At 40.6% G+C, this 24,011-nt stretch overlaps 1 protein-coding gene and 1 long non-coding RNA gene across 2 annotated transcripts in view; one reads left to right on the forward strand and one right to left on the reverse strand.

The window, feature by feature from the left end:
* Positions 1-859: 859 nt before the first annotated feature.
* Positions 860-24,011, reverse strand: part of LOC148123371 (uncharacterized) — a 42,238-nt gene continuing 19,086 nt past the window's right edge. The window contains exons 2-3 of the long non-coding RNA XR_015738171.1: positions 6,561-6,587; positions 860-1,535 (exon numbers count right to left, since the gene is read on the reverse strand). This is a non-coding gene — a long non-coding RNA (uncharacterized LOC148123371). The remainder of the gene's footprint in view (positions 1,536-6,560; positions 6,588-24,011) is intronic.
* Positions 2,401-3,484, forward strand: LOC125405153 (vomeronasal type-1 receptor 4-like). Its single transcript, XM_085679412.2, has one exon. The coding sequence runs from the start codon at positions 2,537-2,539 to the stop codon at positions 3,482-3,484; it is 948 nt and encodes a 315-aa protein (XP_085535538.1). The 5' UTR covers positions 2,401-2,536.

Consider the following 24,011-nt stretch of genomic DNA (forward strand, 5'->3'; position numbering starts at 1 on the left):
TTGAGACAGGGTTTCTCTGTGTACCACTAACTGTCCTGAAACTCGCTTTGTAGACCAAGCTGACCTCAACCTCAATGACACCAACCTGTGTCTGCCTCCCAAGGCTAGGAATAAAGGACTGTGCCACCACAATCTGGCAAGTTTCATTTTTTTTTGAATGTCAAAAATAGTGCAAGATAATCTTTTTAGATTCCATTTCCCATTGACAGCATCTTCCTGTGCAAGTCATAGTGTGAGTCTGTTTCATCTGGGTTCAGATGACAGCCTGGCATTTTATCCCAGACCTCTTATTCTTTGCAGGAAAAAATAGTAATAACATGGCTACTGGAGAGAATTTTCAGGACCGTGCTGAGTAACAAAATTATGAAAAGTTAGGGCATTTAAGGGGTAGATATACAGAGCAAGGAGAAAAGATGAGCAGAAAACAAATTTCTGGTGAACAGCGAGGAGGAGGACAATCAATCCAGGATAACACTTGGGAAGATGTGAATGATAAGAAACAAATGTGGGTCAGCAGAAGCCATATGGCACAGTAGGGAGGAGATGTGTTTTCAAAGCTTAGAGGAGGGTGGGTGCGGTCTAGCTATATAATCTGTGACGGTGGCAAACAATGACAAGTCATGAAACAAGTTGTACACTGATATAAGGCATAACTGGGATTGTGGAAGAACAACATCTCAGTGTAGTAGAATTCACTAAGTAATTTAAATGTTGATCACTCATAATAGAATACCTTGACTATGCTAGGGACTCGTGTCAAGGCAGAGATTTGTGGGGCATGGAGAAATTCAGACGGGCACATTGAAAAAAGTCTAATAGACCTTATCAGAATAAAAGAGACCGCTGAGGAATTCATAGATATCTGCAAAGAAAAAAGGTTTGTATTTCAGGTGACAGAAATAATTAGACCAGTGGAGGAATGGGTCTAAAATTAATATACAGTAAAACTCCCCCAAATCCATTGAACATGGGTGATATTACAATGCTGTAAAATTCAAGGTCGAACTTCATGAGTATCATGTCTTTGCCATTCTCTGTGTAACTGTGGACCTGAGACCTCTGCTTATGTAACAGAAAAAACAGAAGAATCTTCTAATTACATGGAAATGTAATTCAGGTGTTGCAAAATATATAACTCTTTGTTACCGTGGGTTTATCAGCCAGGATCGGCCTGACTGTTTTAATGACCAAGCGTCACAGGAAACACACTTCTGTGCCGATGCTCAGCACTGTGGAGTACGCAGTCTCACCCTTGCCGTCGCTGTCTCACTTCTGTGCCGATGCTCAGCACTGTGGGGTACGCAGTCTCGCCCTTGCCGTCGCTGTCTCACTTCTGTGCCGATGCTCAGCACTGTGGGGTACGCAGTCTCGCCCTTGCCGTCGCTGTCTCACATCTGTGCCGATGCTCAGCACTGTGGGGTACGCAGTCTCACCCTTGCCGTCGCTGTCTCACTTCTGTGCCGATGCTCAGCACTGTGGGGTACGCAGTCTCACCCTTGCCGTCGCTGTCTGCACATCAGTAGCTCAGCTCTAAGCTGCCAGCGAAACAGACAAAATGAAATGAGACGCTTCAGGACGTGCTGGTTACCCTGTAAGGTGAAATGAGAGTCCCACATGGAAAGTCTGAGGATTTACTCCTCACTAAGCTACAGAAACGGATCTGCGACCAAAACACTGACCTTCAAGTACACATGTTACTATATATGTGTTAGATACAAATATTGTTATAAACATGGAAACAATATCAATTGATGAATGAAAATTCCTGGGGGCTGGAGGGATGGTATCACAGTTAAAGACCATTGGTTGCTCTTCCAGAGTGCCAGGGTTCGATTCCCAGGCAGGCATATAGTGCACAGACATGCAGGCAAAGTGCCCATACACAAAAATACATAACTTTTAAAAATTCTTATAACATGCAAATTTGGCTTTCACCTAGGTCAACACATCCTTCTGCCTGACATACCAGTGTTCAGGGTATCGGTGGATTCGACTGCCTACTTTCCAGCATTTTATTCTGTCCTCTAAGATGGTCAAGAATACCTGGAATGCAGTTGCTAAGAGGTCATCTGTGGACCTAATCTTGAAAGGATTTGGACATTTCTCCACGTGGTGGGGGCACATGCTTCTAATTCCAGCACTGAAAAGCCAGAGGTAGGTGAATCTGTGAGGCCAAGACCAGCCTGGAATAAAGAGCAAGTTTCAGAACAGCCAGTGATACTCGGGAAAACCCTGTCCAAAAAGAGAGAGAGAGAGAGAGAGAGAGAGAGAGAGAGAGAGAGAGAGAGAGAGAGAGAAAGAGAGAAAGAAAGAGAGAAAGAAAGGAAAGGAAGGAAGGAAGGAAGGAAGGAAGAAAGGAAGGAAGGAAGGAAGGAAGGGAGGGAGGAAGAAAGAAAGGAGTTGGACATTTCATCACTTATTAGCCCTGCTCCTGAGCTGACAATCATTATATTTTCCCACAATTGCCGTTTCAAAAATAGATTTATAATACAGTCATTTATCTGTCACTCCAAGCCTAACAAATCTGGCTAACATCATGCTTACAAGTAATGCCATCTTGGGGGTCTTTCTCATATCTCAGTTATGTGTTGGTGTCATAGGGAACACATCTCTGTTCATTTTATACATTTACATTTTCTTCTTTAAGCCTCATTTTAAGAAGTTGATAGATACGTTTTTCATGCACCTGACAATAGCTAATATGGTAACGATCATATTCAAATTGATACCGGATATCGTCTCATCCTTTGGAGTACCCAGTTTTCTGGATGATGTTGGTTGTAAGGTTGTTTCATGTATAGTCAGAATTACCCGGGGTCTGTCTATCAGTACCACCTGTATTCTAAGCACATTTCAAGCCGTCACCGTGACTCCCAGTAATTCCCAGTGGGCTTGGCTTAAGCATAAACTATCAACGTGGACGTTTTCTTCCTTACTCTGCTCCTGGCTCATTAACCTGGCCATCTATGGATATATGGTTGAAATGGTAATAGCCAAAACCAATTCTACTCACGTTGGAAATGGATTTTCACATGCTTACTGTCAAAACAGGAATTTTGGGAACCAAAATTCAGGATCATTTTTGAGTATCATATTCATGCACGATCTCTTTTATGTGGCCATCATGATGTGGACCAGCCTGTACATGGTAATTCTCCTCTATAGACACCGCAAGAGAGCCCAGTATCTCCGCAGCCCAAGCCTCTCCAGCCAGCAATCTCCCGAACTCAGAGCCACTCACAGCATCTTGCTGCTGGTGAGCTGTTTTGTGAGCTTGTATTGGTTGAACAATTTCATCACCCTTTATGGGTTTTATGCACAAACAAAAATTCCAAGATTGGAGGGAATTAATGCAATTTGGGCAACATGCTATCCAACCATCTGCCCTTTTTTAATAATGAAGAATAATAAACTTATTTTGCACTTCACTTCTTCCTTTTCGGCGCTGAGAATGACCTGTTTTCAACGTGCACTTCGTGGCTGAACTGAAACTCACACTTTCTCATAGCCTGAATACTTCTTAATGATTCCCATGAGATAAAGAATTTGAATGTGAACCTCAAATACCTGGTATGACCTAGTTATAACTCAGGCATTCTATACGCTATTAAAATTCAAGGAGCTAACATTTTTCTTGAATACAACTCAGCATTCATAATTTTAATAATTTCAACATTTACTACTAACTCAAGTTATGACGCTTTGGGAAAAATAAATTCATTTTAAGTATTTTGAAGAATAGTCTACTTCTCGATTTTTCTCTATTAAAATACTTCTAATCAAAAATTTAAAATACCCTTTGGGGCTTGGGCAGTTTTTTGTGGAGTGTTCTGTCCTAAGGAATGTCTTTTAACCATTGAACAAATAAATTTCCCTATCTTAACTGTTCCCTACCTCAGATACTGCTGTGGGTGGGACTCTTTAGTGTTATAACGGACAGGTATACAATGGATGTCCTAGTACCATAGCTGTCTTAATTTACTGTTTCAGTATGTTTTTAATTATTTCTTTTATTTTTGAAATTATGACATAACAACAGCATTTCTTCCCCTTCTTTTCTGCCCTTCAAACCCTCCTGTATATGCCTCTTCTTTTTCTCTCTCAAATTCAAGGCCTCTTTTTTCATTAATTATTGTTACATACGTGTGTGTTTATGTTTGTGTGTGTGTGTGTGTGTACCTAAATACATAAATACTACCTGCTCAGTCACTATAATGTTACATGTATGTATGTACTCGGGACTGACCACTTGGTATTGGATAATCAATTGGTGTGCTCTTTCCTGGTTCTTTGTGTAGGATGCAGGCCTCTAAGTGTAGTCCTCACACAGCATCAATGAAATTACTCTTTGTAACAATGGAGATCATTACAGAAAACCACAACCAATCGAAATGCAGAATAGTGAAGCCCAGTACCAGTGGCTGTATGTGCAAAACAGCTTCTGCACCTAAGGCTCAGGGAACATTGATGAAGGCAGGACAGAAGGTTTAAAGAGCCCGTGGATGAGGGAATCGCCTGTGGGATTGTGTCACCTGAAATTATCAGAAGTTGCACCCATGGAGTATTACCAACCTAGCTGTTTAATATTTGTTTTATTGTTTTCTTTTTTTAAAAAATTTGATTGAAATAGAATTACATCACTTCTCACTTCCTTTTCTCCCTCCAGCCCCTCCCAACTATGTTCTCTCAAACCCTCCCCGCTCACATCACCCCATATACTCTCAAATTGATAACCACTTTTTCTCTTTTTTATTATTGTTACATACACATATATGCATATATATGTGTATATATATATACACACACACAAATAGATATAGATACAATCTGATAGGGCTGTTTGTGGTTTCTATAATATTCCAGTGTTGATCAATCTATATTGGACAACAAATAAGGGGGTTCATCCCTAGGTGAGACTAATTCTCCTTCTCCCAACAGTCATTAATTGCCTCTAATTCTTTATCTAGGAGTGAGACTCCATGAAATTTTCTCCCTTCCATGTTGATATGCCCATTGATGCTGCCATTGGTCCAGTCTTGATTATACAGTCGTTTCTAGGATAAACCCTTTTAAAACAGACTTGCTGATATCCTAGCTCTTACAATCATTTCCACCCCTCTTCTGAAATGTCCCCTTAGCCACAGATGTAAGATCTGTGATGTAGATGTAGCCCATGGAGCTGCACTCCCCCACAATCTGCTGAATTCTCCATTGTGACCAGTGGTGGTTTTCTGTGATCACCTCCATTTGATCTGAGGATTTGGAGCTAAGAAACAAAGATGAAAGAGAATATACATTTGCCTTTATGAGTCTGGTTGCCCATACTTTTGTAATGAATTCAAATAAAACATCTTTTTTGAAATAAAACATTTTCAATAGTCTGTCTTTGACTAGAATCCTGTTGTGAGAACTTCTTCAGCCAATGGCCTTCAAGATCCTGACCCACTTTGTTCATGATCTCATCTACTAGAAATGAAAACAAAAGCATACATGGCCCTCTTTTCTGCTGGATTCAGTTCCAGTTTCCAGTGCAAGCAGAGGAATGTGAATCATTACCCTTACTGTGAGTTTATCTCCAAATAATTAATGGTTTGTTATCACGATTCTGGTCTATTGTGAAACTCTGGGAACTACTAAAATTGGCACCCAACATGGGTCCTGAACCCACAACCCTGAGATTAAGAGTCTCATGCTCTTGTGACTGAAGAATTATGGAAAGACAATAAACCCTGGCTAAGAGCTTGTACTAATTTTTTGGGAGAGATTAAGAGCAACCTAAAAGTAATAGAATTAGACTTATAAAGAGAACTAACTGGTTCCTTCCTGGCTTTGTACATGACACACCAATAACTGAAGCCCCTACATTCTATACTGATGCAAATAAATCAGGAAATGCAGGTTACAAATCAGAAAACTTAGGTAAAGTGGAACAAAGCCCTTATAATTCTGTCCACAAGTGAAAAGTGCATGCTATTCTCATGGTGCTAAGGGATTCTAAAGAACCTCTCAACAAAGTTACTGATTCACAATGTGCAGAAAAGTTGTTTTGTAGATGAAACCACTGAATTGAAACCAGATGATACAGAATTGACTTCAGTATTTATTCAAGGTCAAGAAATATATAATCAGGATATAATCAGGAACAGGCTTTGTCACATATATATAACACACATGCGATTCTATATGGGTCTGCTAGGTCCTCTACCTCAAGGTAATGCAGAAATTGGTCAATTACTGTTTGGAAGTGTGCTGAAGGCCACAGAATTTCATAAAAACACCAGTCAATAGCAAAGGTTTAAAAAAGTCTTTTCTATTACATGGAAACAAGCCACGGAGATAAAAGGAGATATCCTACTTGTTCTTTATATAACCAAACACCACTATCTACAAGAAGTATCCCAAAGGGTACTCAAAGGATTGAAATCTGATAGATGGATGTGCTCCAATTTGTAGAATTTGCAAAATTAAAATATGTACACCACATAACTTATACTTATTCAGGTTTGCAATGGCCACTGCTTTGTGTTCAGAAAAGAATTAATTGGTAATTACACACTTACCTGATGTTATAACCATCGTGGGGATACCTGCACAAATAAAGACAGAGAATGGTCCAGCATACGTTTTTAATAAAATGAAACTGTTTTTGTTTATAATATAAAGCATATTACAGGTATACCATACAATCCTTTAGGTCAGGCAGTTATAGAAAGATCAAATCAAATGATAAAGGATAATTTAAACAAACAGAAAGGGATGAAAAATACCCCCCAGAAATCGATTGCATAATGCTTTATTAATCTTGAATTTTCTTAATGCTAATGAGAAGGGAACAGTGGCTGCAGAGAGACATTGGATAATGGGAAAAAAATTCTAAATTAAATCAGCCAGTGTATTTCAAGCACGTGGTGACCTCAGAATGAAAACCAAGAGATGTGCTATGTTGGCGAAGGAGTTTTCCTCTTGTTTCCATAGGAGAAGAAAAGCTATAGATACCATCAAAATTAATCAAGATTCAGTTTGAAAAGGAGAAACCTCTCGATAAAGAGAAATGATAGTTCATCCACACAGACGACAATCCACAGGTTGTAAGGAAACCTCATAGGTTGGGACAGGGTTCTCTGTTCTTGTCTTTGCAGGAAAATACCCATCTTCTAAGTCAAGAAACTTTGAACATCTAGATACTTAAAGAAAAAAAAAGATACCTTTCCAGAAAGAGTCATCAAGCAAGGAGAAATCTGACTTATAAGACCAATATCCTCTGCAGGGTAAGATCTTATTTACATACATATAATGATAGTCACAAATTATTAAAATGAAAAACTGGCTTTGGAGATGGATGTGGCTATACTCTAAATCCAAGCATGTTGTTTAAAGAAAATTTCAGTTTCTGTCTCATATCAGGAACCAGCTGGTATGAAACAGAAGAAAGATAAAATCTAGAGATTGCTCTTATCAAAACTCTGTTTTCAAAATTTAACTTCTTCCCATACCCGTTTTTGTAAAATTCTGGTGTGGGAAGTCTTTTTGTGAATATATGTCTATAGAAATTCAACCTTTCTGTTTTGATACGAATAATGCTTAAGTTTTCCACAATCAACAATAAATTTTCCTGCTGTAATCTTTGAAGTCTCCAGGAAGAAGATGGGACCCCATAACAACTATTCAACTTGGTTGATATGATGTCATTATGAAGATGGCACCACCTTAAAATCTGTATTATATTACAAACTACTCAAAATGAATCCAACTTGGCTAGCTGGGATGGTGCACCTTCTTACAATGTTCTAGCCAGAACTTCAAATAAGAATTTCAGAAAAACCCTATGGATTACTCAGAGAGAATCTGCAACTACACCAAATAGTAATTGAAACTTAACCATCATTTTGGTTCTTACAGGTTCCCATAGAAATAACATCATTCCCCATGAGAGTTGGAAGTAATTTCAGAAAAAGACATTCCCCTCTCCCAACAAAGTTCATCCTCAGGATTAGGGACATCTACTAAGGGTTGGTTATAAGTGGTATAGGGTTGAAGTTGGAAATGAAGCAGATTAGGGATGTTTTTTGATTAAAAGAAAAAAGGATTGGATGGGATAATAGGTAGGTTAGTATGTTACTTGTGAGCTATTATTTAGAAACAATTTACATTGGTATAGATTCTTGTATATAGAAACAAATTCAAATTATAGATGTTATATTGAATATATTCCTATTTCTGTTTACCATATTTGTGCACCTTTGCGAAGTTATTTCTGACATATTGAATGCATGCACGTTTCTACTTCTGCTTAAGATATCTTGTATATTGAGACAAATTTAGGATATATTTATCATATTTCACTATACATATATTTCTACCTCTGATCAAGATACATACACACACACACACACACACATATGGTTTACATTTTGAGGTCATTGTCCTCATTTGCTGAATATTTATTTAAAGACTTTAATTTTTTAATATAAAGTATTAGCCTTTAAGTTATATAGTTAATATAATTATACATCAGTATTAATTCATGTTTGTAATACTTATAGTTAGATTAGTCAGGTTGCATTCCCACCAGCAATGCAGAAGTGTTCCCTTTACCCCACAATTTCTCCAGCATAAGTTGTCATCAGTGTTTTTGATCTTGGCTAGCTCATACAACCCCTTTGGAAGACAGAGTGGCAATTTCTCAGAAAATTAGGAAGCAACTTTCCTCAAGACCCAGTAATACCACTTCTGGGTATATATCCAAAGGATGCTCAATTGTGCTACAAGGACATGTGCTCAACTATGGTCATAGCAGCATTATTTGTCATAGACAGAACCTGGAAACAACCTAAATGCCCCTCAACCAAAGAATGCATAAGGAAAATATGGTTCATTTACACAATGAGTACTGCACAGCAGAAAAAAATAACGACATCTTGAATTTTGCAGGAAAATGGATGGAGCCTAAAAACATTATTTTGAGTGAGGTAACCCAGACACAGAAAGACAATTATCACATGTACTCACTCATAGGCAGTTTTAAACATAAAGCAAAGAAAACCAGCCCACAAACCACAATACCAGAGGCAGGGAGGGGATCAGAGAAAAATGTAGAGCTCAATAAAAATTAATTTAAAAAAGACAGAAAAAGCAGTTTGGCAATATTCTTTCTTTTTTTATTGTGTGAAATAATTTGAGGGGGATTGGTATTAGTTCTTCTTTGAAAGTCTTGTAGAATTCTGAGCTGAAACCATCTGGGCTTTTTTGGTTGGGAGACTTTTGATGACTGTTTCTATTTCTTCAGCAGTTATAGGTCTGTTTAGTTTGCTTATCTGGTCTTGATCTAATTTTGGTAAGTGATATTTATCCAGAAAGTTGTCCAATTCCTTTAAGTTTTTCCAATTTTGTGGAGTACAGGTTTTTGAAATATGACCTGATGATTCTCCGTATTTCTTCCATGTCTGTTGTTATGTCCCCCTTTTCATTTCTGATTTTATTAATTTGGATATTCTCTCTCTGCCTTTTGGTAAGTTTGGATAAAGGTTTGTCTATTTTGTTGGTTTTCTCGAAGATCCAACTCTTTGTCTTGTTGATTCTTTGTATTGCTCTGTTTGTTTCTATTTTGTTGGTTTCAGCTCTCAATTTGATTATTTCCTGCTGTCTAGTTTTCTTAGGTGAGTTTGCTTCTTTTGTTCTAAAGTTTTCAAATGTTTTGTTAATTCACTAATGTGGGATTTTTCCAGCTCCTTAAGTCGGTGTTTAGTGCTATAAAGTTTCCTCTTAACACTGCTTTCATAGTGTCCCATAAATTTGGGTATGTTGTGTGGTCATTTTCATTGAATTTTAGGAAATCTGTCATTTCTCCCTTTATTTCTTCCTTGTCCCATTGATGATTCAGGTGAGCATTGTTTAATTTCCATATGTTTGTGGGTTTTCTGGAATTTGGTATTGCTGTTGACTTCTAGTTTTAAAACATGGTGATCTGATAAGGTAAATTGGGTTATTCCAATTTTTTGTATTTGTTGAGGTTTGTTTTGTTACTGAGTAGGTGGTCAATTTTTGAGAAGATTCCATGAGGTGCTGAGAAGGAGGTATATTCTTTTCTGTTTGGATGGAATATTCTGCAGATGTCTGTTAAGTCCATTTGAGTCATAACATCTGTTAGTTCCCTTATTTCTCTGTTCATTTTTTGTCTGACTGACCTGTCCAGTGGTGAGAGGGGAGTTTTGAAGTCTTCCACTATTAGTGTATGGGGTTTGATGTATGATTTAAGCTTTAGAAGTATTTCTTTGACATATGAGGCTGCCCTTGTATTTGGGGCATAGATGTTTAGTATTGAGATTTCCTCTTGATGCATTTTCCTGTGACTAATATGAAATGTCCTTCTTTATTTCCTTTGATTGATTTTAGTTTGAAGTCTATTTTATTAGATATTAGGATAGCTACACCACTTGTTTCTTACATCCATTTGATTGGAATATTTTCCCAGCCCTTTACTCTGAGACAATGACTGTATTTGAAGTTGAGATGTGCTTCTTGTATGCAGAAGAAGGATGAATTCTGTTTTCGTAACCAATCTGTTAGCCTGTGCCCTTTTATAGGTGAGTTGAGTCCATTTATATTAAGGGATATTAATGACCAGTGATTGCTATCTTTTGTTAATTTACTTTTCATTGTTGGTAATGTTAATTTGTACATTTTACCCTTTTTTGGGATCTGTGGCTATAAGACCATCAATTGTCTGTGTTTTTCTTGGTGTATCCAACTTCCTTGTGTTGGGTTGGAGTTTTCCTTCTAGTATTTTGTGTAGGGCTGGGTTTGCAGCTAGATATTGGTTAAACATGGTTTGGTCATGGAATATCTTGTTTTGTCTTTCTATGGTGACTGTAAGTTTTGCTTGGTATAGTAGTCTGGGCTGGCATCTGTGGTCTCTTAATGTCTACTTAATGCTTGACCACAACCTTCTGGCTTTCATTGTCTCCAATGAGAAGTCAGGTGTAATTCTGATAGGTCTGCCTTTATATGTTACTTGGCTTTGTCCTTTGCAGCTCTTAATATTCTTTCTTTACTCTGTATGTTTAGTGTTTTGATTATTATGTAGTGAGAGGACTCTTTTTTGGATCCAATCTATTTGGTGTTCTGTAAGCTTCTTATATCTTCATAGGGATATCTTTCTTTAGGTTGCGAAAGCTTTCTTCTATGAATTTGTTAAATATATTTTCTGTGCTTTTGAGTTGAACTTCTATACCTATTATTCTTAGAATTGATTTTTTTCATGGTGTCCCCTATTTCCTGGATATTTTGAGTTAAGCTTTTGTTAGATTTAATGTTTTTTTTTTTAACTTCTGAGTCTATTTCCTCTATTTGTATCTTCAGCGCTTGAAATTCTCTCTTCCATCTCTTGTATTCTGCTGTTCATGTTTGCCTTTCTGGTTTCTAATTGTTTTTTCATGATTTCTGTTTCTATAATTCCTTTGGCTTGTGTTTTCTTTATTGTCTCTAATTCAGTTTTCAAGTCTTGAATAGTTTCTCTCATATGTTTGATTGCTTTTATTTGGATTTCTTTTAAGGATTTGCTGATGTCTTCCAATTTTTTGTCTTTTCCTCCATTTCTTTGAGGGAATTCTCATTTTCTCTTTAAGAATTTCAAACATTCTCCTGAAGTTATCTTTTATGTCATCTTCTTCTGCTTCATCTATATTTGGTTGTTCAAGTCTTGCTGTTGTAGGGTCTTTAGGTTGTACTGGTGTCGTGTTGCTCTTTGTGGTGTTGCATGTGTTCTTACCTTTTCTATTCATCTTTTCCTCTAATAGGTATGGTTGGGGCTGTCTGAGATTCTGTTGATTAGTCTTCTAGGTGCCAGTGAATCCAAGTCTCAGATGGTTGTTCTTTGTGGTACAATCAATGCCATGGTTCTAATTACCCTGTTGGTCACTCCTTGTTCCTGGAGATCACTCAACAATCCCGCGCTTTGCTCCACCCCCTAGGAATTTGCTGTCTCAGGCCTGCTCTAGCCTAGGTTGTTGGCTCTGACCTGTTTCTGTAAATGTTTCTGGTCTGGATCTGTTCCTGTAGAGGTCCCTGGCTTGGGGTTGGTCCTGCAAAGGATTCTGGCTCTAGTCTAGTCCCTCAGAGTTCTCAGGCTTGGGTGCACCCAGACCCCCAGAAGACCTGGCTCAGGCCAAGTTCTTCGGAGGGCCTAGACTCATGCCCAGACCCACAGGGGTCCTGGCTTAGGTCTACTCCTTTGAAGGTCCCAGATTCAAGTCCAGACCCTCAGCAGTCTCTGGCTCTGGCTTAGTCAGTCAGTGGTTCCTCCCCTCCTTAGTTGCTTTTCTATTGCTGTGAATGGATTCCATGCAAGGCAACTTTTAAAAGAGAGCATTTCATTCAGGGCTCACAGTAACACAGAATCAGAGGTCATCACCATCATGGTGAAGAACATGGCAGCAGGCAGGCAAACATGTCACTGGAGTAGTAGCTGAGATATGAACATGAAGCTCACAACTGATTCAGGAAGCAGAAATAGAAAGAGTTAACTGGGAAATGGTACGTGCTTTTGAAATCTCAAGGTATATGGAAACACAAAAGCCCCTGAATAGCAAAATTTCCAGATTTAAAAAATATAATGATAAAGTATGACCATCCCTGACTTCAAATCATACTACAGAACCATAGGGACAAAAGCACACAGGTCACCAGAACAGACATCCTGAATATAAACCCACAAAGAAACAACCACTTGACTCACAAGAAGCCAAAAATGCAGTGTAGAAAGAAACAATCTCTTTGACAATGATTAAATAAAGACTGATGATGCATGGGTAGAGAAAAAAATTGTTGCATCCAAAAATCACCCCCAATTAGATTTTAAAGCTTGATGCAGGACCTTGTATTCTGAAACCATTATAGGAAAAATAAGGGAAAGCACTGCAGGATGTAGACACAGGAAACGATTTCTGAATAAGACTGCAGTCCCTCGAGATCCAATGTCAGCCATTGACAAACGTGATCTCATATAACTAAAAACCTTCTTGAGAACAAAGGAAAGTAAATGAAGTGAAGAGACAGCACACAGAATGGGACATAACCTTTGCCAGCTATACAACTGATAGAGGATGTATAAAGAACAAACCGAGTTAAAAGAACTCTTAAGAATTAAAGAAATCAAACAACCCGACCAAGGAACGAGCTACTGAAATGAACAGACAGATCTCAAAACACAGAAAAGGAAAGGTCAATGAGCAGCAGGGCAGTGGTGGCGCACACTTTTAATCCCAGTACTCTACCGGCAGAGGAACACAGTTCTCTGTGAGTTTGAGGCCAGCCTGGTCTACAGAGTGAGTGTCAGAGCATCCAGTGGTACACAAAGAAAGCCTGTCTCAAAAAAATCAAAATAATGAATTAATGAGCATATGTAACAATAATAACTGAAGAAGAGAAGGTCATGAATCTGGATGGAGCTGGAGAGGAACATAAGAAGCGTTGGAGGGGAAAGAGGAAGGGGAGAAATGATGTAAATACAACACTCAGTAGGAAATTCTAGGCAGAGACGAGGGGAGAATCTGAGATGAGTTGAGGGAAGAGAAAACATGATCAAAATATAGTGGATGAATAAACTGAATTAAAAGGCCTGCTTATTGTATACTCTTTACATGTATATGTGTATTTAGATGCATAGCCATCAAATAAATACAAACCAAAGCTATAGTGAAATTCCATCTTACCCCAGTCAGAATGACATCACTTTCCTCCTCCCTTTCCTCCTCCCATACCCACCCAGCTGCTCTTCCTCAAACCCCTCCCGTGATCTCCAACTCTCAAGTTTCTTTTTATAGTTTATAAAAGTTTTCTTTTATAGTTTCTTTTTCTTTATTATTATTACATAAATATGTGGATATACACAAATACACAAGTGTGTGTGACATCAGTACTTATACATATAAGAATATACACACACACACAAGATGCAGACAGCCCAACCCCAGAAAGAAAACTACAGAAACTAATGACAGCTTGGAAAAGGATAGCTAGCTTCTCCCAGGTATGAAGCCCCTGCCCCATAATGGGTTGTTCAATGAAGAATGGCCAGTCCTGAAACCGTACACAGAAATAATAAACAACCCTTTAAATAAAAACTAAAAAAAGAAAAAATACCTACTTTGTGACCCAGCTGTAACATTATTTGATATTTATCCAAAGGGCTCCACATAAACATTGATCATAAAATGCTTTCTGAAGCCAGGCATGGTAGCACACCCCTTTAATTCAGGAATTCTGGAGGCTGAGACATACAGATCTCTGTGAGTTCAAGGCCGCCTGGTCTAGAGAATGGGTTCCAGGACAACCAAAGGTACACAGTGAAACCCTGTCTAGAAAAACATAGATAGATAGATAGATAGATAGATAGATAGATAGATAGATAGATAGATAGATAGATAGACAGACAGACAGACAGATAGATAGTGCTTTCTGCAGAAGCATGAGGCCCTGAGTGGGATCCATAGCTCCCAAGTAAAGACCAAGGTACAGGGTCATGTGTTTGTGGCTGCGGCAATAGGAATGTGAAGACATCAGGATTTCTGATCCTCCCAGGCAGTCAGCAGAGCCTCACTGATGATACCCATGTCCCATGGGAGACCTTGTCTCTAAAGGGAAGAGTGAAGAAGGCTCATTAAGGATGCAAAGCTGGATAATAAGGAAGAACACTGTGGTGTGACCCGAGAAGTAAAATAGCTGTTGAAAATATAAACTCACAGCAGCTGTGATGACCGTCACAAAAACAAAACAATTAAAAATTCTAGCATGGGAGGCTGGAGAGATGACCCAGGGGTTAAGAGCGCTGCCTGCTCTTTCAATTCCCAGCCACCATGGTAGCTCACTGCCATCTATAATGAGATCTGGTGCCCTCTTCTGGCCTGCAGTCGTACATGCAGGCAGAATATTGTATATGTGATAAATCTTGGGGGGAAAAAAACCTAGCATAGGGTTAATCATGAGTGGGCGCCATATGTAGTATGAGGGCTGGCTTGTTGGGGTGTCTGTCCCTCCCAGTACCCCAACAGCCGGCAAGCAACAAAGAAAATCACACACAAGACTCCATAAGGTTATAAACTGATTGGCTCATTAGGTCAGGCTTCTTGTTAACTCTTATAACTTATATTAACCCATTATTCTCATCTATGTTAGCCATAATGGCTCCATACCTTTCTCTGCTGGGCAAGTTACATGCTGCCTCTTCGGTGGTCTGTACAGGAATGGCTGAGAGAGAGCTTCTGCTTCCAGAATACTCCCAGTCTCTTTGCTCCACCCCTGCTTCCTGTCTGGCTTTCCCACCTATACTGCCTGCCTGGCCAATCAGCGTTTTATTAAAATATGATTGACAAAATACAGATAATTCTCCCGCACCACCTACCCTTTAATAATAAGCTATTGATAGTTGGTGACTTCTAATAGTGATAGACAGACATTATTCTTTATGGTTGTGGCCCTACTGAGTTGACCATTCTCCAGTGGATGGCCGCACACCCAGGAGTTTATAAACAGCACAAATTGGAACCCTTCAATATTTTAAGAGAACGAGAACTTGTAAGGAGTGAGTGAAAGATCTGGGAGGAGTTAGGGGAAGATTGAGGAATGAGGGGCTGGAGCGATGACTCAGTGGTTAAGAGTGCTGGCTATTCTTCCAGAGGACCTAGGTTCAATTCCCAGCACCTACATGGGCGCTCACAACTGTCTCTAATTCTTGTTGCAGAAAACCCCACACCTTCACACGGACATAGATGCAGGTTAAACACCAATGTACATAAAATACAAGTAAATAACTTTAAAAAAAGAGTGAAGAATGGAGATAATCAAAACAGAATATATGAATTTTTCATCATAGATCCTTCATTGAGTAACTGGTGGGACCAGATGCAGAGATTCACAACCAAACTTAAGGCCAAGCTATATGAATCATATCAAAGAGAGGGATGATGGAATACATGAGCAACGAAGGTCAAGATCATGATGGGGAAATCCACAGAGACAGCAGATCCAAACTCATGGGAACTCACAAACTCTACACAGACAGCTGTGGAGCCTCCATGGGATGGCACTAGATCCTCTGCATGTAGGAGACAGTTGTATAGCTTGGTCAGTCTGAGGGGCTCCAGGCAGTGGGACCAGGGTCTATCCCTGGCATACAAGCTGGCCTTTTGGAACCCACTCCCTATGGCATCCCTATGGTGGGATGCCATGCTCAGCCTTAAAGGGAGCAGGAGGGAGGCTTGGTCCGGCCTCAAGTTATGGACCAAGCTTTGTTGACTCTCCCAAGGGAGGCCTTACCCTTTGGGAGTAGTGGATGGGAAGTCGGCTGGGGGAGGGAGGTGATGAGGGGTAGGAGAAAAGATGGGAGGGAGAACTGTGGTTGGAATATAAAAAGAAATTTTAAAGCAGAAATAAATTAAATTAAAAAGAATTAATAAAAAATATTCTGAGAGCCTTGAGAGATGGCTTAGTGGTTAAGGGCACTTGCAGAGGATCCATTTTCAATTCCCAGCATCCACACACTAAATAAATGGAGAAAACAAATCTAGAATGAGGTTCGCGGACACAGCGGAATGCTATACAACCATTTACTACAATATGGTAAGCATGGAGGAAAACAAGAGAAATGAGCTAAAGACAAAAAGAAAATGCTGGGGCTGGAGAGATGGCTCAGCGGCTGAGCGCTGGGATGGCTTTTCCAGAGGACAGGAGTTCAGTTCCCCTACAGCTCCCAATGCCTGTAACTCCTGCTCCAGTAGATACTAACCATCTGGTCTCTGCGGGCACCATCACTCACATGCGCATAACCCCACGTGTAGAATTCTGAATAAAAATAATCTTTAAAAAAAAAACCCATCATCTCACTCATGAAAACTAACCTTTAAACAAAAAGACAGAGACCACCATCTCCATGCAGAGTCTGAAACCGTCACCTCACAGGGGCAAGTACAATGGTGGGTAACGGGGTGTGCGTGGCTGAGGTTGGATGTACAACACCGTGGTTGAGAGTGGGAGATGCAGACCCCCGTAAGGGAGTCGGGAAGATGCTGACCAAGGATTACACAATTTCAGCGACACAAGTTTCAGATACCTCATGCAACACAGTTAGTGGTTTTGAAAAACTCAAAGAGTAGACACTGAGTGTGCTCACTACAAAAATGTGGCAGGCAGCTTTAGTCATCCCAAGTGACACGAAGACTCCAAAGTACCACGCTGTACACAATACGAGAATTTCATCTTAAAAAAAAAACTGTTCTATGTTAGTTCATTTTGTTTTCCTTGTTATTGTTTTTGAGAGCGGGTTTACTGTGTAGCCCAGCTAGGCTGGAACTGACTGTATGGCTAAAATGACCATGAAATACAGACATTCACCTGCTTTTACCTCTCAGGTACTCATTTAACTGTACACCATAACATTTACCTTTTATTAGTCATTTTCATAAAAATACAGTCAGTAATCCCATTATTTCTAACACAGCCTTGTACTGCAGAAAACTGAAGAGAATGAGCTCAAAACGACCAGAGAGCAACAACTAACACATTAGGTCCTCACTGTACGGCCGGCTCGCGATCCTGCACCATCAGGCTTTTCGGCTGTCATCTGGAGCACATGACAAGCCTAGAGACCAGAGTAAGGCAGAACCCAGACTCTGAGATACCACAGAGCCACAGCCCCACGTTCAACCACAGCACTGCACATCTCGATCTGGCCAATGCTACCCATTTTCATACACAAACATCCTAAAATTACTCCTTTTTTAAAATCCTTTCAAAGATGCCAAATTAAGCGCTATCACTTTCCCATTCCGGAAATCCTCAAAAGTGAACAGAAATTGCCTGTCACCTCCACTGTGCCCCTGATTTGAAAAGAAAGCCTTTAAAGATCAAAGGACACAGGATGTGTGCTCTATTGGAGCAGGAATCGAGTGACTAAATCTGGGCTTGAAAGCCCTAACTCTAACCTCTGGAGCTGACCACCTATCTGCAACATCTTGGGGAAAGGGAGTGATTGTAGAGATGTCAAGGGACTCTGAAATGATCATGTGACTATTAAGTGGAAAAGGGGGCCAGTGTGCCGGAAGTAAAATATTAACTTCCTCTGTCTTGTTAGAGCTTTCTGGTAGGTGGCAGAAATCTGTGATGTAATTCTCCAGTGAGTAAGGTGGAGCCTGGGGTCTCGGTGTGGATGTGGACTGGTGGTGTGGGCACCATGGTGGAGGCATCAATTTACATATTCCTCCTTCACTTACTGACAATTCTGTATTCTAAAACTAAAACCTCATTTCTCAGGAAGAAAGAAAGAGCAAACTCATTCTTGAATCTTAGATGTGTGGCAATAAAGAAAGCATTCTTCTCCAAGCCTTGGGAGGCGCCTCCGGCCTCAAATGCGCAGCCCCCCCCCCCCACGCTCAAGTCTGGATCTCAGGGGCAGCTCCCCTTCAGACTCTGTCCCTGACCTCTCATCACCGCAGCCTGGTCCTCTGCTTCAGCCTCTGTGGTCATGAGAGAAAGCAGGAGCAGATCTGACAGGTACAGTGACAAGGTCAATCGGAGAGCTCGAGGTGTGTAAACACGCACAGACACACGCATATAGACACGCACACCACTGTCCCTACACACTCACACACATCACCATTCACCCACCACACCACCAGCCCATGTTGAAGGATAGCTGACTAACACATGAATGTATCCTAAACAAGCACAAACATCGTTCATTACCTTTGTTGTAACAGACTATTGGACTTCCAACATGACTTTTGCTGTTTCTTATATTTACACAAAACATTTTTCATTCCAGAACGTGATTATAGGGTAAAAATGACCAGTGAAAGAATACCCTGACCCAGAGGTCAGAGACAAAGAAACACTCCCTGTCCCTAACCAACTCAGAACTTGAAATCTAACCTTCCCTGAGAATGAAAACCAACCAGTCTCTGAGCTGTCCCAAGCTCAGGGATTGAGATCCTACCAGTCCACACCCTGGAAATCTTCACCCCGAAAGCTCCGCCCCTAAGAAGTGCTACATAAGCCCTGTGTTGGAGGAGGCCGCTTGCTGGTTCCTGGCTGCTCATCAGCTCAGCCCCGAAATAATCACACAGAAACTATATGATTTTCTAATATGCTTGGCCCATTAACTCTAGTTTCTTATTGGGTAACACTTATATCTTAATTGAACCCATTTCTAGTAATCACCACGTGACTGTGGCTTACCAGGTAAAGTTCCGGCATCTGTGTCCAGTGAGGCTACATGACTTGTCTCTGACTCTGCCTCCTTTCTCAAAGCATTCAGTTAAGTTTTCCCCCACCTAGCTCTGTTCCTCAATAGCTCTGCTGTAGGCCCCAAAGCAGTTCCTTTCTTATTCAATGTTCAATGGTAATCACAGCATACAAAGGGAAATCCCACATCAGCCCTGAACCTGTTCAATTTTGGGCTGCCTTTTTTCCTCCCCTTTTCCGTTCCTTCCTCCCAATAAATCTCTAGAATGAGGATTATTGTAACAACTTTTGCCAGAGCGGAGCAGAAGTGCTAAACTTCGGCTGGGGAAGTTTTCCTTTAGTGGAGCAGAGCAGAACTCTCACACTTCTGTGAGGAAAGTCTCTCTTGCCAGGGCAGAGTTGTTACCCTCCGCTCCAGGAAAGCGGAGCACAACTCCAACACTTCTCTGCAGCAGAGTCATGACAACCTGCTAGGGAAACTCTCCCCTGCTGGAGCAGAGTTGTTACATTTGCATTAGAAAACCTTTCCCAGGGCATGGACCATGACACTTTGCTGGAGAAACCCATTCCCCACTGGAACACTATAACACTTGGGTTGCAATACTTTCCTCCAGAGCTATAGGGATTCCTTCGCTTCCAACTACCAGGGTACCTTTTCATTCAGAACTCTAATACAGTGATAGAAAACAAATTTCAAGATAATAGATGTTCATACTGAGACCTCAAATCATATAAAATGCATTGTAAATTAGCCAAACACCTAAAGTACACATTGTCTGATTTGTAAACCCAACCATGTGTTAACTACAGAACGTATGTTAAAGGTAAGTACTCTAGCAGATTAAAGTGGCCATTATTGCAATAGTAAAGAGATGATGATTTTGATGAAGTAGATGGGGGACAAAAAAACATTGCCAGTGAAAATAAACTTGACTGAGAATGGTAGCATATGGTTTTTTCCCCTTTGTTTTTGTTTTGTTTTGTTTTGTTTTGTTTTTTGAGATAAGGTTTCTCTTTGTAACAGTGCTGGCTGTCCTGGAACTCACTCTGTAGACTACGTTAGCCTCAAACAAAAAGAGATCTGCCTGTTTCTGCCTCCCAAGTGCTGGGATTAAAAGCCTGCACTACCATGCCCAGGTATCACATGCCTTTTAATATCAGTAATGGGAAGGCATAGCAAAGTGGATGTCTATAAGATTGAGACCACCTAGGTTGAGGCCAGCTAGGACTATGTAGTGACACTGTCTACAAACTAAAATAAACTCATAATATATAATATATATATATATTATAATATATATATAATATATATAATAGCATAGCTTCAAAGATGAAGGAGGGGGAAACTTGCTAGAGCATTATTAAGGAATGACAGCCAAATCCACCATCAAATGTTTTCGATCTCAATAACTGATGGAACAAATGCAGAAAAGCAACAGGGCATTGTTGAACTGCACAGCATTTCAACTATGAATGCTGTCAGAATCAAAACGGAGACAGTGAAATGTTAATGGAACCAAGGGTGTCTTGAAGGGAGGGCTTTCATCCTCGCACAACTACGGCAAAAATGGTTCCTAGATGCCTTTGAAGTCCATAGTAGTACACAGGCCCACATGACCTTACACACAAAAGATGCTTCTGTGAGTACATCTGTTGGTTCCGTTTCTCTTCAACTACAGGATGATGTAATTTTGTCATTGCTTCTTGTAGCCAAGGATGTTCCAAAACTACTTCTCTTTCCTACACTTCACCTTTACAAACCCTTGCTTCCTTGACCTCCCCGAATTATCAGGTGCTCTATTGTACATCTTCCATATTGCAGTCCTCTGATTACCCCTGAACTGTTTTAAGACATCTACTCTCTCGGTTTTTAACAAAGTTGACATGCTTCACTTGGTCTCATGTTTATGCAACACTCTTCCCAATGACAAGAGAATTCTTACATGTGGAGAATATTTATTTATTTTGATTTGTGAGACAAGGTCTCTCTGTAGTTTTTGGTGCCTGTCCTGGAACTAGCTCTTGTAGACCAGGCTGGCCTCGAACTCACAGAGATCCGCCTGCATCTGCCTCTCAACTGCTGGGATTAAAGGCGTGCGCCACCACCGCCAGGCGGGAATGTTTATTGATATAGCTATGCTCTGAGTCATAAAACAAGTCTCCATAAATCAAAAGGAATTGAAGTCATACACAACTGGACAAATGGAATTAATAATGAAGGATGAATGGCTATATAATAATGAATTAATTTTCTTATTTCTAGGGCAAAATAGCTGAAAACAGAACTGAAAGTAGAGAATGTTTGGTTTTGTTCTTGCTTCTAGGGTTCAGTCCAACACAACAAAAGGGACTCATGCTGGGAAGAAGTGCAGCTGATGGTCACTCTGTCTGCAGTAGCAGGCAGAGTGACATGCTCATTTTCAGATAGCTTTTGCTCTTTTTTTTCATTGTTTACTTTTTGGGGGATTTTGTCTGTTGGTTTTTTTGTTTGTTTGTTTTTGTTCTTTGAGGCATGGTTTCTCTATATAGCCCTGACTGTTCTGGAACTCCTTTTGTAGACCAGTCTGGCCTCAAATTCAGAGAGATCCACCTGCCTCTGCCTCCCAAGTGTGGAGATTAAAGGTCCGTGCCACCACACCAAGCTAGCTTTCTTCTGTTTATGTAGTCTAGAACCCTGCTGTCAAGGTGTGCCTTGTCTCCACATCTCAATTAACCTTCCATAGATAATTCCTTAGATACAACTCCACAGGCTAATTTATCTCAATGATCCCTCAAAGTCATGGCTAGAGGCTCATCTTATAGGTGTATCTAGATCCTCTAAGGTTGACAATATCACAAATACATTTTCTAAGTGTTTAAATAGGGTTTCTATTGCTGTGAAGAGACACCATGACCATGGAAACCCTTATAAAGAAAAACATTTAATTGAGGTGTCTTACATTTTCAGTGGTTTAATCCATTATTGTCATGGTGGGAAGCACGGTGGTGTGCAGGCAGACATGGAGCTGGAGAAGGAGCTGAGAGTTCTCCATCTGGAGCAGTGGGCAGCAGAAGGAGAAACTGTGTGCTACATTGGGCATAGACTGAGCATAGGAGACCTCAAAGTCCACACCCACAGTGACACACTTCCTCCAACAAAAGCCACACCTTGTAATTGTGCCACTCCTCATAAGAGCCATTTTTTCAAACCACTACACTAAGAAACCAGAAATTTGAAAGTGTATGACTACTAAAATAACTGAAATTATATAATGCTTGAATCATCTCTTTGTGGAATATCATTATCTGTTATACTCCAAAGCATAAAAATAAGATGTGTGAATATTGTCAGACCAAAATAAAGTCACTTATGTCAGACGCTGGGCAGCTGGAACCTATCGTCTGAAGGGAGACAGTGGTCCTGTGTCGAGCAGTCCCTCCATTCCCTCCACCTTCCTGATGGATCCTCACTTCACAGCCTCTCTTCTGGGTCCATTCTGTGTCATAGAGGTACCCCCTCTCCACAATACAGTTTGATTTCCATTCTTCTGTGTAGATCTTATATGGATTTTTTTTTTTTTTTTGGTTTGGGTTGGGTTGCTTTGGTTTGTTTTTTGTTTGTTTTGTTTTTGAGACAAGATTTCTCTGTGTGGTCCTGGCTGTCCTGGATCCTGCTCAGTAGACCAGGTTGTCCTGGATTTTAGAAATCTGCTCCCTCTGTTTCTCAAATGCCAGGATTAAAGTCGTGCACCACAATCCAGCTGTAACTTATGTTTTAAATAATGTCAGACATCAAGCTAATGAATATAAAGTATGCCTACTATAATGGGCCTGAGTCGCTTCCTCTCCTTACCATCAGTGCTGCTAAGCTCTCTCTAAATCCCATGAAGTTCTGAGTGGCTTCTGAGAACAGCATTTACTGAGTGAACGCTGTTTATCCTCCCTTTCATTGTCCATGTGTGTGCACTGTGTGTGTTTGCATGTGTGGAGAGTGGTGTGCACATAGTGTAATGGTCTGTCCTGTCCCTTTAAGAAACAAGCCCCGCCCACTCCCTCCCCTGTCTACCACCAAGCCGGCAAATCTTCCTTCTGCTTGCAGTCTGAGCTCCTTACTTTTCCATCTGTCTCCCAAAGAGGTAGCTGCTGCTGTGGCTCATCTCCTCTCCCCCCTTCTCCCCCCCCCCCCGTTTCTTTCCTCATCCCCCTTCTCCCTCTCTCTCCCCTTTCCTTCCATAACCCACTAAATAAATATCCAGCCTCACTCTGCATGGCGTGCCTCTCTGTCTGTGTGTCTCTCTCACCCACCACAGCTGCAGCTCCTCGTGGGACTGGCTGCCCCACTGAGGTCTCTCATCCACCACATGGCTCCCTGTTTGGGATCTGCTGCCCCTCGAGGCCCATGGGCTACTCGGGGAACAGCGCTGTTTTATTTTTACCATAACATGTAGATGTGCACAACAAATGCCAAAATATCGCAAAATAAAGCAAAAAGCTCACAAAGATCATTGAATTCACCATGTTTTGGCCAGGCCTGTCCTGAGGTATGGTTGATATACCCAGAGAGACTCCATTGGAGAAAAGCGATCTTTCCTTTGGCAGCAGGTATCAATTACAGACAGTTCATTGGTTAGTTTACTTCCCTTCTCCATATTGAGACTTTTCTTACTTGAACCTGTGCAGGCCCTGTGCATGCTGCATGGACTCTGTGAGTTCATCTGTGCATCTGTCCTGCTGAGTCTGGAAGACACTTTCTTTGTCACATATCCCTTCTGGCTCCTAGTCTTCCTGCCTCCTTTCCT

This window comes from Myodes glareolus, chromosome 1, assembly GCF_982192425.1.
Source record: "Myodes glareolus chromosome 1, mMyoGla1.1, whole genome shotgun sequence".
Lineage (NCBI taxonomy): Eukaryota > Metazoa > Chordata > Mammalia > Rodentia > Cricetidae > Myodes > Myodes glareolus.